This window comes from Salvia hispanica, chromosome 5 (assembly GCF_023119035.1).
Source record: "Salvia hispanica cultivar TCC Black 2014 chromosome 5, UniMelb_Shisp_WGS_1.0, whole genome shotgun sequence".
NCBI lineage: Eukaryota > Viridiplantae > Streptophyta > Magnoliopsida > Lamiales > Lamiaceae > Salvia > Salvia hispanica.
The window spans coordinates 14,125,026-14,139,674 of record NC_062969.1 but is presented as its reverse complement, the minus strand read 5'-3'; the positions used below and the strand labels follow the sequence as shown (position 1 = coordinate 14,139,674).

The window sequence follows — 14,649 nt, the reverse complement described above, 5'->3', positions numbered from 1 at the left end:
CCCTAGTGCCTAGAAATCGGCGCCTCCTTCCTCTTCCTCTTGGTCTCGATTTTCGAGCCATAGTAGTGGGAGAATTAGGGTTTTGATTATTGTTCTTGATCTGTCCTAATTCATAGGATTAGATCTAGACAATTTTGTGTTAGTATTGAGTTTCCCTAGATTCATTCAAAGTTATTTAATTGGTTTTCTAAGATCCGCCCACACGGATGGAGAATCAAGGACGAGGGAATAGTACGGAAGATTCGTGGTCGATAAACCAAGGATCTTCGGGTGGTGCAGCTAGCAACGTCAATCCAATGATGGATTACGAGGTAACAATTGAATCTACATCGAATATGCATGATTATGTGTTTATTTGATGTTATATCTATAGATCTATGTTTATTGCATGAAATTGGAGTCGAATGCATAATCACCTAAATAGATCCATTCCAGGACTTGTTTGGTTTCCGTGTCTTCCGCTGCGGTAGTTCCAACAGATACCTCATCTACAACATGGAAGAACAAGCAATATACATTAAACAGGGCAGTCTAGACCTAGAAACCTACTACCGAAAGATCCATGGACTTTGGATCAACATCGATCAATGCCAAAAACAACCAATCAGTTGCTGTGACAAAGGAATTGACCAATTCAGAGTACATTCAAGTGAGAAACGGTTGATCAAGTTTCTGACGGGTTTAAATCAGGAGTATGATTCAATCCGAAGAGAGATACTGAAGGAAGAGCCGACCCCATCAGTTGAGGCCGCCTACGGAATGGTGAAGAAGGAGGCGGCTCGACTTAACATCATGACACCGGCATCCTCTCCACCGACCGGAGGAGCACCCGGAATAACCGAAGTTAACGCCCGTCAAACCGCTCCGGCCCGCCACCACCACGCCCCGCCGCTACCGGCCGTTCGGGAAATCGACCGGACACCTCCAAACTTTGGTGCTCCCACTGTGGAAAGCAGAAACACACATGGGAGACATGCTTCAAGCGATTGGGCTACCCAGAATGGTGGGAGGAACGACAAAGGGCGAGATCGACGCCGGCCCAGGCGAAATTGGCCGTCGGGGTAGGCAGTGAAGGGAGTTTACGGAAGAATGATGGGGAAACTACTGGGCAAGGAACCGGAGTCCGATCGGATGGTCAACCGACCGGTGGCAGCGTGCGAGGCGCCGAAAATTTGGCTGAACGGACAGAATCAGTAGGCGGCGCCGGAGGGAGAGGAGGTAAAGGGTTTAGTTTATAACCAAACCCTAATTCAAGTTTTTGTTATTCTGATATTAAACCCCCTGAGAATTCGAAATATAAAAAAAGACCCCACCTCTTTAAATTTCGGTCCCCAGATTGTTTTATATCTAAAATTGGACCCGACACTCCCAGATTATCCCAAACTTACCCAAATTTTGTGTCTAAAAATCAGTTTGCACCCTTAATTTCCGCTGCATTTCATGTCCAAAATATATCTGATAATAATTCGAAGGGTTGGGTTTTTGACTGTGGGGCAACTGATACCATGACACCCGATAGAGATGATTTTAGTGATTTTAGCGAGGTGACGAAAACATATATAAGAACAGCCAATGGGGAATTGATTACTGTTGTTGGGGCGGGCACAATTCAGATATCTCCTACTCTTCGACTTACAAATTGCCTATATGTCCCTACTTTATCTCAAAGGCTGATGTCTATTAGTCATGTGACTAAGGAATTGAATTGCACCCTCCTAATGCATCCCAACTTTTGTATTTTACAGGATATTCAGACGAGGAGGATACTTGGGAGTGGCACTGAGAAGGCTGGACTCTATTACGTGGATGAGATAGCTCAACATGGCAGTGCAATGCTGGCTCACGGATCCACGAAACAGGAAACTTGGCTTTGGCACCGAAGACTAGGACACCCTTCCCCTGGTTATTTTAAATTGCTTTATCCGAACCTTTCTATTCCGTTTGATTTTTCTTGTGAAACTTGTGTTTTGGCCAAGAGCCACAGACAGTCGTTTAAACCTACAAACACTCGTATGAAATCTATGTTTTCTTTGGTACATTCTGATGTATGGGGGCCTGCACCTATTGTTGGGGGGAACGGTTTTCGATATTTTGTGATTTTTATCGATGATTGCACTAGAATGACGTGGATTTATTTCTTGAAACAAAAATCTGAAGTATATGATATATTCGCTGCTTTCTTTAAACTTATCCAAACACAATTTCATACCACTATCAAAACCCTTAGGTCAGATAATGGGAGAGAGTTTGTTAACAGTACCATGAACCAGTTTTGTAGAGATAACGGCATAATCCATCAAACATCATGTGCTTATACACCAGAACAGAATGGGGTAGCTGAGAGAAAAAATAGAACTATTTTAGAAATGACCCGGGCTCTCATGATCGAATCAAAGGTTCCCAAACATTTTTGGCCAGAAGCTGTCGCCGCATCTATCTACCTCATCAATCGCCTCCCCACCAAGACCCTTAACATGAAAACTCCTCTTGATATATTGTCCAAACAAGCCAACATCCCTGAACATTTGAACCTTCAACCCAGAGTATTTGGTTGTACCGTCTACATTCACATTCCCAAACATGAGAGAACCAAACTTTCACCGTGTGCTACTAAATGTGTGTTCGTGGGGTACGGGGTAAACCAGAAGGGATATCGGTGCTTTGACCCTCAAACCAAAAAAATCACCACGACCGTGAACTGCAATTTTTTGGAAACAGAACTTTTCTACCATACCCACCTTAGTAGTCAGGGGGAGAGTAATCCAGGTAGTACTATAGACTGCCTAAGTTGGGTTGTGCCAGTGCCAAGCTCCTCGATTGAGGATCTAACAGAACCAGTGGCAGACACTGTCGCCGAGCAAGTCTCACCACCAGAGTCATCTCATCCAAACCCTGATCCTCCTCCGACGATATCCGAGGTAATTCCTGAACCTGTTCAGAATTCGGTTTCTACTGATCCTGTTGATACAGAACCCGCTGTAGAAGACAATACGGTTGATGGAGACACTGGGAGATACATACTTCCTTACCGAACAACAAGGGGGATCCCTCCAAAACGATACTCTCCTGAGAAGATTGGAAAGAAAAGCCGCTATGGTGTAGCAAATTTTGTACAAGGGAATCTAACTAAAATGGCACGGGCATTTGAGGCTGCACTGTACGAGGAAGAGGAAATTCCACAGTCAGCCGAGGAAGCAATGGGACATAAAAAATGGAGAGAAGCCATGCTTACTGAGATGAAGGCACTTATAAAGAACAATACATGGGTGAAAGGAAAATTGCCAGAAGGAGTAAAGACAGTTGGGTATAGATGGGTATTCACAATCAAGCGAAGGCCAGATGGTACAGTTGAACGATATAAAGCACGGCTAGTAGCAAAGGGGTATACTCAAACATATGGAGTTGATTACGCCGAGACTTTCTCACCCGTGGCCAAAATCAATATCGTGAGAGTGTTATTTTCAGTCGCAACGAACAAAGATTGGCCACTACACCAGTTTGATGTCACTAATGCCTTTTTACATGGAGAATTACCAAAGCCAGTATACATGGAACCTCCACCCAGGTTCACTGACGAATTTGGAACAGGGAAAGTCTGCCGACTCCAGAAGACTCTATACGGATTAAAGCAGTCTCCGAGAGCATGGTTTGGAAGATTTACTGAAGTTATGAAGAAGTATGATTACAAGCAAAGTAATTCAGACCACACTTTATTTCTGAAGAAGAAGAATGGTAAGATCACCTGTCTGATTATTTATGTAGATGACATGATCATTACTGGAGATGATGAGAGGGAGATAGCTAAATTGAGGAAGAACCTTTTTCAGGAGTTTGAAATGAAGGACCTAGGTCTCCTTAAATACTTCTTGGGGATAGAGGTACTTAGATCAAGGAAGGGAATCTTTATAAATCAAAGGAAGTATATACTGGATTTATTGGCAGAGATTGGGATGCTTGATTGTAAGCCAGCAGATACTCCGATGATTCAGAACCATGGATTGCAGATGAAGGAAGGTGCAGAACAGACAGACAAGGGGAGATATCAGAGGCTAGTTGGGAAGCTTATCTACCTTTCTCATACAAGACCAGATATCGCTTACTCAGTCGGAGTAGTAAGCCAATTCATGCATGCACCACAGGAGGAACATTGGGAAGCGGTTCTAAGGATTGTTCGATACTTGAAAGGAACCACGGAACATGGGCTGATGTTCGAGAAACACGGACACATGGAGATACACGGGTTCACCGATGCAGACTGGGCAGGCAACCCGAACGACAGAAAGTCAACTGCCGGGTACTTCACTTTTGTAGGAGGAAATCTTGTGACGTGGAGAAGCAAGAAACAGAAGGTAGTAGCCTTCTCGAGTGCAGAAGGAGAATTCAGGGGAATTAAAAGTGGACTGACAGAGATACTGTGGTTAAGGAGAGTGATGACAGAACTAGGACTTCGGTCGACTCAACCGTGCAGACTGTTCTGTGACAATAAGGCATCCATTAGTATCTCAGAAAATCCGGTGCAACATGACAGGACGAAGCATGTGGAAGTGGATCGACACTTCATAAAAGAGAATATCGAGGCAAAGGTGGTAGAGATGTCGTATGTCAAATCCGAAGAGCAACTGGCTGATATATTGACAAAGGCAGTGAACTCGAAGTCTTTTCAAGAAGTATTGTGCAAGCTAAGTATCGGCAATCCCGTTACATAGCTTGAGAGGGAGTGTTAGAAGATATCGCATAAAATCAGAAGAATATATGAGAAAATATTCTACCTAGAATAGAGGGGTAATTATTGTAAATTAGGTTTACCATATGTGGATATTGTATAGTCTATATATTCTTGTAATGCCTCCGTTAAAATTACAGTGAATGGGAATAACCCAAATCTACCGATCCTTTGTTTACAGCTATTTTGCACAAAATTGTTTTATAAATTAAATGGAGAGAATAAAATAAAAGAGAGTTTGTTTAATACTGGTGTATAGATAGTAGTAGTATATATTGGGAGTATGAATGGAAATAAGATGATATGAAGTTGAATTATGTCCCTTGTTTCCGAGTAATAAAAGTAGTAGTAGTAGTACTAGAAATGAGTGTAACTGCAAATATTCTGTTATCACTCAGAGGATACCTCTATTTCTATTTCCATTTCCATTTCCCTTTCCCAAAGCATATCCAGACGCAATCATGGCTGTTAGCAATAGCATCACGGCAATCCTGAACTTCGTGGCGATGATGTGCTCCTTCCCCATCATCGCCGCGGGCGTCTGGCTGGCGTCGCGCGCGGACAACGAGTGCCTCCTCTGGCTCCGTTGGCCGCTCGTCTTCCTCGGCTTCGCCTTCCTTATCGTCTCCGCCGCAGGATTCGTGGGCGCCTACTGGAAGAAGGAGGGCCTCCTAGCCGTCTACCTCGTCGCCATGTTCATCCTCATCGTCGTGCTCCTCGTCATCCTCGTCCTCGCCTTCGTCGTCACGCGCCCGGCGGGTGGGGCCGGGTTCAAGGAGTACAGGCTGGAGGGGTTCTCGTCGTGGCTGAGGGATCATGTTACGGGCGTTGGTAGTTGGGGGAAGATAAGGGCGTGTTTGGCTGCTTCTCAGATTTGTCCTAAGCTGGCTCACAAGTTTGTCTCTGCTCCTCATTTCTTTGCTGCTCATCTTTCTCCAATTCAGGTTCTTATCCTCTTCATTCTTTGTTTTTCTTATTTAAGCATTCAGAGCAAATTTGATAGACATTATTGTCTTTTTTAACTATATTCTTAGAAAATCCAAACTCTGTCTCCTTTTATTGGATTTATATATAAGTGGAACTCTGAACATGTGATGATTACAACTCTAGAGTCTAGACGTCAAATCTTAATTGAGACATTTTTTGGGTAGGAAGATTAAAGAAAATGAGTGTTTAGGTTAAGCAGAGAAAAAATTAACTTGAAAAAAGAAAAAGGTAAAAAAGGAAGAGAGAAAATAAGTTTTTGCTAAACAATAAATGACCTAACCATCTTGTGATGGCGCTGAAAGAATTACGAATCAACTACCGTGAGAGCACTATATGTAATTTTATGTTTAAATATTCTCATTCGGTCCAAAAAAAAATAGTCTAGTATGGAAATATGTGTAAGAATATTGTGAAGGTGTTTATGAGTTGAACTACATGGTAATTTTAATTTATATGGTAGGATGTACTATAAATAAATTGATGAAGTATTTAAAGTAATATATTCTGAAGCAATATTTATAAATAAAATGTGAATATTCTAAAAAATTAGATAGAGAGAAAAAACAACTCTCAACAGTACCCAAATTTGATCAGAAATAAATGGAATATCCAGCCTACCTATAATTAATCCTTATTCCTTAGTTTAATCCAGCTAAATGTCCAGCCTAGCTATAATTAAGATTCATACACTCAATTAAAATTTAGTATAAAATTTGATAATGGTTCCAAACTAATAGATCTAATTTGAAAGCCAAAATTGACATTGATTTTGAATTTACTGCAGTCAGGATGCTGCAAGCCTCCATTGATGTGTGGGTTGCAATACTCGAACCCAACGACATGGTTGGGGGAGTCGAACATGGGAGGAGGGTCCGACTGCGGGTTGTGGAGCAACGATCCAAGCCAGCTATGCTACAATTGCGATTCATGTAAGGCTGGTGTGCTGGGAAACCTAAGAGAGGAATGGAGGAAAGCAAACATAATTCTGATAATCACACTAGTGCTCCTAATTTGGGTGTACCTCATCGCTTGCAGCGCATACAGGAATGCTCAAACCGAACAGCTCTTCCGCAGATACAAACAGGGTTGGGTTTGAATTTGATCATATCTACTGCACTACAATAGTTTGTATCAAAGAATAAAGGGAGCTAGCTAGGTTCCACCACACCACATGCAATATCCATCTTTCCTCCTTTTAGTTATCATTTCAAAAAGACTCAAGCTAGAGATTCTGTCTCAGCTCTTTATCTTATCTACTTCTAGCTTTTTCGATGTGGGAATCTTTTAGTTTTAGTCATTTGAATGATTTGCCACCTTTTTCACAACATTCTGGAATGCTATGCCCAACACGTAACCAATATTTTGAATCTTTGAACCAGGAATTAATTTCATTACCTATGCACATCGTAGTCTTCTAGTAGACATACCTCCAGGCTCCATTTGGTAGGGTAAACTCACCAGTTATTTAGCACACTTAAAGTGCACTATGTTTCCTTCATTTTCGATGTAGGAAAATCCCAATTTGACTCGCTACCTTTTTTTTAAAAGAAAAATGCACCCTAATCTCGTCGCGCATTGTTATTATTTAACAGATCATGATATTTTAAATAAAATCAAATTATATTTCTAACGTTCTTGGATGCTTTATGAACTCTAACGTTCTTGGAAATTATAGATTTGAAATAATAGAAATTTAATTAACACAATATACTTTAAAAAAACAATGGCGCCAAAAACGCATATCAGAGATTCGATCGATCAATTATTCATCAAACCCCTCTTATTTAACCAAAGAATCAAAATCAATTGAACAATCAAAAACAAAATGAGTACTGTAATTAATTAATGGAGTACTTGTAATTTGTAAATATATACTTTTGCTTTAATACTCCTATATGGTAACACTACAACAACAAAAAAAAAAAAAAAACCGAAGGAGACATTTTTTTATTACAATTAAGGATGCTGATTTTTGGTGTTTAACTAAAATTAGAGAATGCAAATGGAAGCGTCCTACAAAACAAAAGATTAAGTTAGTTGATCATGCTTTCTTTTGTGCCATAAATTGTTCTTGTTTTTTAAAACTTTCTAATGCATTGCGTCTCAATTTTTGTTTCCTTAAAACTTAAAAGATAAGTTTTTTGTAGTTTAACCACAAAAATTAATATATATTCTTTTTGTCCACAAATAACAGTTCGACATAAGAGTGATATGAGTTTTGAGAAATATAGGTGATGAGTATTTCTTTTTATAAAGATGTCGTAAATTAAGAACTGACCCACATTAATTAGTTGTAATATACATCAGTAAAAAATATTGGCAATAGAACGTGCAAATAAGTTACTACTAATATATACTAGTATTATGATTGTAATATGTTGTTTGATAGTGTTCATAAATGGAATATGATTATTTTTTTAAACGTTTAGAAAATAAAAGTTATGATTACTTTTTATGGAAGTGATCAAATGAGTATCACATTTTTTAAATAGGCTATGTTACTCTCAATGAAATTACAATAAAAATAAAACAAATACTAGGATAAAATATAAAACATAATACAAAGTTAAAATGTGAAACATACAAACTAACAAACATGTGCATGCAGAGTATTTAACCTTAAAGCTTACTACTTACTGAATTGGATTGCAAATTATGAGGAAGAGCATATACGTTGCATGGTTTAATTAACGGTGTTTCTGTTTGATACATAAGTTTTAGAATGCTTTAATTAAGTGTAATTAACAATTAATGACTGAGTAGCAATTTACATAGTTGATAAAGAAAACATGCAAATAGAGCATACACAAATCAGATCATAAAAAATTATAGTGGGAACTAATCTGTATTGATGAGATGACAAAAAATATGGATAGCAGTCTCAAAATTGTATGTAATGAGGAAGAATGAATGAATGTATCATGTATGGTAAAATTAGAGTAAAATTGAAATAGAATCTATAAAACAGAATAATTGGCCGACGCCGTCTCCTTCAACCGCACCGATCCCTCTCCGCCTTCATCCAAACCCAAATCGTTGGTCCTCCTAAACACGGAATGCGCGAGCACCGCCACAAACCCAGCCGCGATCCCCCCAAGGAAGACCGTAGCCTTGGTGAGGAACAGCAGGGCGACGGTGGAAACGGACAGCACGACGAGCACGAGGCGCTCCTCCACCCCGTAGCCCCACACGACGAGGGGCGTGTCGCGCAGGAAATACAGGAACATCCACGCGAACATGGTGGCGATGAACACGATGAGCGCGCCCGGGTGCCACAGGAGGCTCACCAGCAGCGTCAGCAGCACCACGATCGCGTAGTTCACGTGGAAATACCCCGCGTTCGTCACCAGGCGCTGCACCGCCGAGCCCACGCTCTCTGGCGGGGAGAGGGAGGTGATCATCACGCGCCACGATCGCCGCGTTCCGATTCCGGATCGGATCCGCTGCCCCGCGCGGGAGTAGAACGCCGAGTCCGGCGCTGGCGGTGTGGCCGTCGAGATTGTGCCGTATACGGTGCTCATGTTGGGAGAGATGTGAATGTGTGGATCAAAGATTAAACAATCTTTACATTTATTTATCAAAATTACTGTTTATTCATTAATAAATTTTAATTTTACAATTTCATTTTCGTCATCACTTCAAATCAAAATCACTATATAATTTTCCACTTTTATTCATTCTTGAATATGTATATATTTTGGACAATAGTACTAATTTGTTATCTCAATCTTTAGTAATCTCATTACATCATTCATATCATTCAAAATTTATTATTATACCGTAAATTTTATTGATTGTATGCATTCTATTCCAAAATATTTTCGACCCGTCAATTTTATCAATTACTCTATTTTAAGATAATTGTTTCATCACATTACAAACTAAAGTAAAATATTATAATATCCATTCAAACGTTGGAGTGGAATTTTGATGGTAAAGATGTAATTCAAATGGGCTGGCCTAAATACATAGATCCCTGAGGTTTCATTCCTATTCATCATGTTCAATTTGAGTCCGATTATTAACATGTATAGAACGTAAATATAATTATACAAAGTTTAAGAAATCCAAATGTATCAAACGAAAATTTGAAGACATGGTTTCCGAAAAATGATATATTTAGGAATTATTCCAAAAAAAATTCACATCTACTTGTTGAGCAAGATTGTTTTTAAAAACCAAAAATAAATGTAAAATGATACTAAGGGCTTAATGCTACAAGGCAAGAGCAGTAATTGATATCTCAGAAAGTTGGGAGACATATTTCTCAGTTTTGCTTCAGTAAAAATATTGCTATTATAGACAATACATAAAATTTACCAACTACAATGAACCAATAGCATAACATACAAATGCTGTTATAAACTGCCGGCAGGGGAAGTGCAGTTGTTCCAGAGGGGCAGAGTTGCAAGAAAGGCTGTTATAAAACAATTATTTTTAAGTTGCAGGTGACTCTGATAGCTTCTCTTTTGAAGAAGTGAGGCCTTCGAGGTTTAGGTCTCCGATACCTCTAGGAGGGCCAATGCTGCAACGATCCGTGTTATGCAGTGATATGGCATCTTTAATCTTCTGAAACTGCAAGAAGATTTTGTAAATGCACTCAACATTTCAACATCAACATCATCTGGTTCAGAGAATAAACCTCATGTGGTTTCTTTTTTTCAATTTTACCCCAGTATATGAAGAGGTAATGAAGAAGACACATATTGTGAAGTGATTTAAGACTAACTTAGAGGATGTGCCAGCCAGTAAATTTTTTGAAACCTTTATTATTAACAACAATAGCTCAAAGATCCCTATTTCAGACTGTCCTTACAATTCCCAAGTGGTACAGAAATTGAAGCAAAGCAATAAGCATTGCCCCAATCAGATGGTCTCAAAGTTATACAAATGCAAATTCGTCCCAAGTATGAACGGAGATTAGTTACCCTTAACGTGAATGCTTCGATCTCTTCAACAATTTTAAAGCAAATCAATTGAGAAAGCGAGAGAACATAAAATGCAAGTGTGTTAAGTTCGCTTACTTTTGCAAGGGAACAAGAGAAGGATTCGAGCTGTCCATCTGCTCCACGGTAGAAGTGGAAATATGGAAGAACCTTGACATTCAAACTCTTGCACATGGGCTTGTTCTCATCAAAATTGACTTTCAAGAACAAGATCTCTGGATGCTCCTGTGCCGTTCTGCAAAGCTGATAACAGGAAACACTTTAATTCAACTTATATTGATTTATAGACTTACTGAGCATTCAAAATGAATAACATTGTACTTTACTGTGGTACAGAATTAGCCGGAAACTATTATAGATTAACTCAGTTTAAGATAGCACAGCAGGTTAGGAAGTTGAACAATAAGTGAGAATGGTAATTGATAGTAAAATCTATGTGCACATAGTTCAAGATGTTGTCTACTCCCATGCCATTAACCTTTCAGGAGCCTATTTCTACGGTAACGATAGAGCATATAGTTAGTATAAAATCCTGGGGAAAAATACCTTAGGGAATAATGCTTTACAAGAAGCACACCATGTACCATAGAACTCAACTATAACCAGCCTTTCTCCAGCCTCACTCAAGGCAGTTAAAAATTCTTGTGTGGAGTGAATATCAATCATGTTCGGTCCAGCACTTCTTTCCCACCATTTGGGTGGCTCAGTTTCGGTAACGGTTGCACATACCTGTTTTCATATAGCCAGCAAATTAGATACTAGTAATAACTTATGGAAGAAATTACAAACATCCAAGATAACCACATAAAACATGTGGAGTATCAATTTTTTTTTTGAAACAAGTTGTGTCTTTATGGAAGAGTGATTGTTTACCAAATCTGAAGGACTCAAATATTTTTGAAACAAGTTGTGTCTATACCAGATTGAAATGGCTTACGGTGACTGGCTGAACTTATAAACTTACAAGCTCTTGAAAAGTTTTTGGCAAAATAACCTCCTCAACAGCTTATAAGCTGTAAAAATAAGGTCCAACAACTTATAAGCTCCCCAAATATTAAATTCCTCAATCCTACCTTATTTTTTCATGATACAACATTTTTACAAAAAACAAGCTCTACTATGGTTTGTTATTTTCAATATATACACTTCTAATTTCATCTCTCTTCCATTTCTCACTCTAACTCGGATTCTGGTTGTCTAACTCACAACTCTCTCTCTCTAACTAATAAGCTCAATTATCCAAAACACTTTGATAACTTTCTATAAGCTCTCTAAAATTAGCATAGGCAGCATGAATGATAACACATGAATAATGAATAAGTTGACTGCCCCACTCCAGGAAAATATGAAGCATATTATAACAAGTGAAACAAACTAAACACTACTGATACTCCTAGTCATTAAACACCACTAGTAGAGTAATAATAACTCAGCCATAAGTTAAATACAGCTTTGGCAGTCTACAAGGATAGTATAAACAATTTTTCACTTTTATCTAGACAGTAACTAAGTGGAGAGAAAACTCGTCTAATCCAATCAATCCCTGCCTAATTCAATGTATAAATATAACTCCTAAGAAACATTATTAGAAGTTATAACAACCAGTAAAATAGGTATTCTGGAGGACAGAAGAAAGAAGACCTTTCATTTAAAGCATACGTACCTTTTAATGTTTTCATCTTGAGTGTGTGGAAAAAACTGATTATAGGTTTTAGCGTTTACACTCTCTATTTCCATAAGATCTATCCTTACATATTATACAATCTTGCACACATAATAAAGGCGCTATCAACTAACATCAAGCAGACCATCTATCAGAACTTCATGAAGCAGTTGAACATGCTGAAAATGCAAAATATATCAGTTAATAAAAGGTCTAGATGAGGACTTCTTGGTATGTTGCATGATTTACACAGGTCAAACAATAAATCTCTATTTTCTGATTTCATTTCACAATGCACAATTTCTCAAAGCAAAAGGACAGAGCGAGACTGCACCTCAACCATCCGAGGATTCACAATACAGACTAACTTTTTTATAACCTACAAAATTTAATCTAGAACCTATCCATTGTTTTAGAAAGATAGGTCAGGTACGCAGTTGGAAAATCAGATTTATATGTTTTTATCTTATTTAGAAGAACCTTATAAACAAAAATAGAGTTACAAAATTGCAAAGATTCCTACTTTTTTATATGGCAATGTGTACACTGGTCACAAAATAAGAAAAGATTGGCATGCTAAATTATTTAAAAGCTTACACAAAGCAAAACTTATTTACTTTATGATAGAAATGGCATTGCGAATTAAGCACCCTAAATAACTAGTAAATATTCAGCAACAAATTGGGCAATCCAAGTCTTAAAAGTTCTGTAGCTATAAGTTATACACCAATCTTAGAGTTTTGCATATGGAATGTGAAGCTTATCGAAAAGGCCATTAGAGCACTGAAGTGTCCCTCCTCCTTTAATAACTCTAATTAACAGGCTAGGACGACATTATTGACAACATTAGAGTGTTATGAAATATGCCAAGGTACTCTATGCATGCAAGCCATATTGCGTAGTTAGCTGTTAGTACTTTACTTGCCAGAATACCATTTTGACCATCATACTTTCTTTTCCAGATCAGATAATCAAAATGGACTGTGTAGTTAACTATGGTTCTCTGCCTACAAAGGCATCACAGAGTATTGCTAAGACATGAAGAACTTTACCTAACTTCACTGAAGTTTCACAGTAAAATATGGCGGACATTAGGAACAATAAGATGAATCAAATAATAAAGCATATTACTCAATCCTTCAATTACTCAATTAATAACTAGTCTCATATCTAGATGATCTTGATGCAGGATAAGTCCCAAGAGTTTTCCACAATTAGTTCATGAAAACCCCTCACATGAAGCAACCAATTGAAACCAAACATCACTCCAGTTCTTTCTTCCACCCAGTCTCAAACTCAGCTCGTGCAACAACTTTAAAAAGCACCAAAACTGATATTACAGCAAATACAAATTCACAATCACATTTTATCAATTTCACAAAGTCGGTATCTTTACCTTAAACTTCCCGAATTGCCTGCGGCGTTTGAAGGCAATCGGAACCCCACCACTAACAGAGCAGAAATCAGAAACAGAAACAGAAACAGAAACAGAAACAGAAACTGAACTTTTCTGCAAACGTGTTTGATTTGGGGGAAGAGCCCGGTGACAAGAATTCAAAGAGGAAGAGAGTGAAGTTAAGAATGAATAAGAAAATCGTTGAGAATTGCAACATAAATTGACTGCATCAGCCATTTCACGAGAAAGAATTCGTTTTCTTCCCAAAAACCCTGGAGAGTGTGTGGTTTTTATGATTGATTTGCTTCAAAATTGATTCCTTTCACCATATTAAACAGTCCCAATATATACAAAAAATGGAGAGAAAGAGGGAGGAAGGGGAAGGTGTAACATCAATGGAAACAAAGCAAAAAAACGGAAGGGAAGAGGGCTTAGATGTTTGTGGGTGACTCACACGGTTACCCGGTGTGTGTGTGGGTATGAAATTGCAGACGCGGGGAGCTAAAAGAAATGTGATGATAAAAATGTGTGAACGAGAATACAGGATGATGAAGGTGATGAAATTGACTGTTATCTGCTCCTAATTTGTTTTGTGCAATCTTAAATGTTTAAACATGAACTTTAAATGCAATTATAAAATCCTGAGTATCATATTATTTTTGAAAGCGCAACTAAGTTGAGTTGTATTCTTCTTTGGGATGTCCCAACTAAGTTGAGTCATTTTTTTGGAATAAAGGTCAAATATGGTCCTAAACATATGGTCGTTTTATCAATTTGGTCCTAAACATTATCCTTTTGATTATTTGGTCTCTCACAAATGAACTCGGACCGAAATCAATCCTAAATTGACAGAACCGTTAAAAGTAATGGTCAAACAGGTGTTTAGCCGATTTTGACCAAAATTAACCATTTTAATTTATATTTTTAATTATTA

The 14,649-nt window shown here is 38.3% G+C and overlaps 3 protein-coding genes across 3 annotated transcripts; 1 reads left to right on the top strand and 2 right to left on the bottom strand.

Moving 5' to 3' along the window:
* The first annotated feature begins 5,046 nt into the window (after positions 1-5,046).
* On the top strand, positions 5,047-6,982 carry LOC125187846 (tetraspanin-2-like). Its single transcript, XM_048084494.1, has 2 exons — positions 5,047-5,667; positions 6,495-6,982. Exons 1-2 carry the CDS (start codon positions 5,185-5,187, stop codon positions 6,804-6,806), a joined length of 795 nt encoding a protein of 264 aa, XP_047940451.1. The 5' UTR covers positions 5,047-5,184; the 3' UTR covers positions 6,807-6,982.
* Positions 6,983-8,667: 1,685 nt separating this feature from the next.
* LOC125189478 (PRA1 family protein F3-like) lies at positions 8,668-9,231 on the bottom strand. Its single transcript, XM_048086750.1, has one exon. The coding sequence runs from the start codon at positions 9,229-9,231 to the stop codon at positions 8,668-8,670; it is 564 nt and encodes a 187-aa protein (XP_047942707.1).
* A 688-nt stretch (positions 9,232-9,919) lies between these two features.
* LOC125190517 (thioredoxin-like 2, chloroplastic) lies at positions 9,920-14,255 on the bottom strand. The gene is made up of 4 exons (XM_048087840.1): positions 13,716-14,255; positions 11,203-11,385; positions 10,735-10,899; positions 9,920-10,285 (listed from the first exon to the last, which is right to left on the bottom strand). The coding sequence occupies exons 1-4, from the start codon at positions 13,950-13,952 to the stop codon at positions 10,148-10,150; spliced, it is 723 nt and encodes a 240-aa protein (XP_047943797.1). The 5' UTR covers positions 13,953-14,255; the 3' UTR covers positions 9,920-10,147.
* Between the last annotated feature and the right edge of the window lie 394 nt (positions 14,256-14,649).

What these genes read in the sequence shown, in the direction of transcription:
- LOC125190517 (XM_048087840.1), bottom strand. Translation starts at nt 13,952, where the DNA reads ATGGCTGATGCAGTCAATTTATGTTGCAATTCTCAACGATTTTCTTAT. An exon ending in GGCAATTCGGGAAGTTTAAG is followed by an intron (nt 11,386 to 13,715) that starts GTAAAGATACCG and finishes ATATGAAAACAG; the next exon opens with GTATGTGCAACCGTTACCGA. An exon ending in TCTCTTGTTCCCTTGCAAAA is followed by an intron (nt 10,286 to 10,734) that starts GTAAGCGAACTT and finishes ATCTTCTTGCAG; the next exon opens with TTTCAGAAGATTAAAGATGC.
- LOC125189478 (XM_048086750.1), bottom strand. Translation starts at nt 9,231, where the DNA reads ATGAGCACCGTATACGGCACAATCTCGACGGCCACACCGCCAGCGCCG.
- LOC125187846 (XM_048084494.1), top strand. Translation starts at nt 5,185, where the DNA reads ATGGCTGTTAGCAATAGCATCACGGCAATCCTGAACTTCGTGGCGATG. An exon ending in CTCATCTTTCTCCAATTCAG is followed by an intron (nt 5,668 to 6,494) that starts GTTCTTATCCTC and finishes AATTTACTGCAG; the next exon opens with TCAGGATGCTGCAAGCCTCC.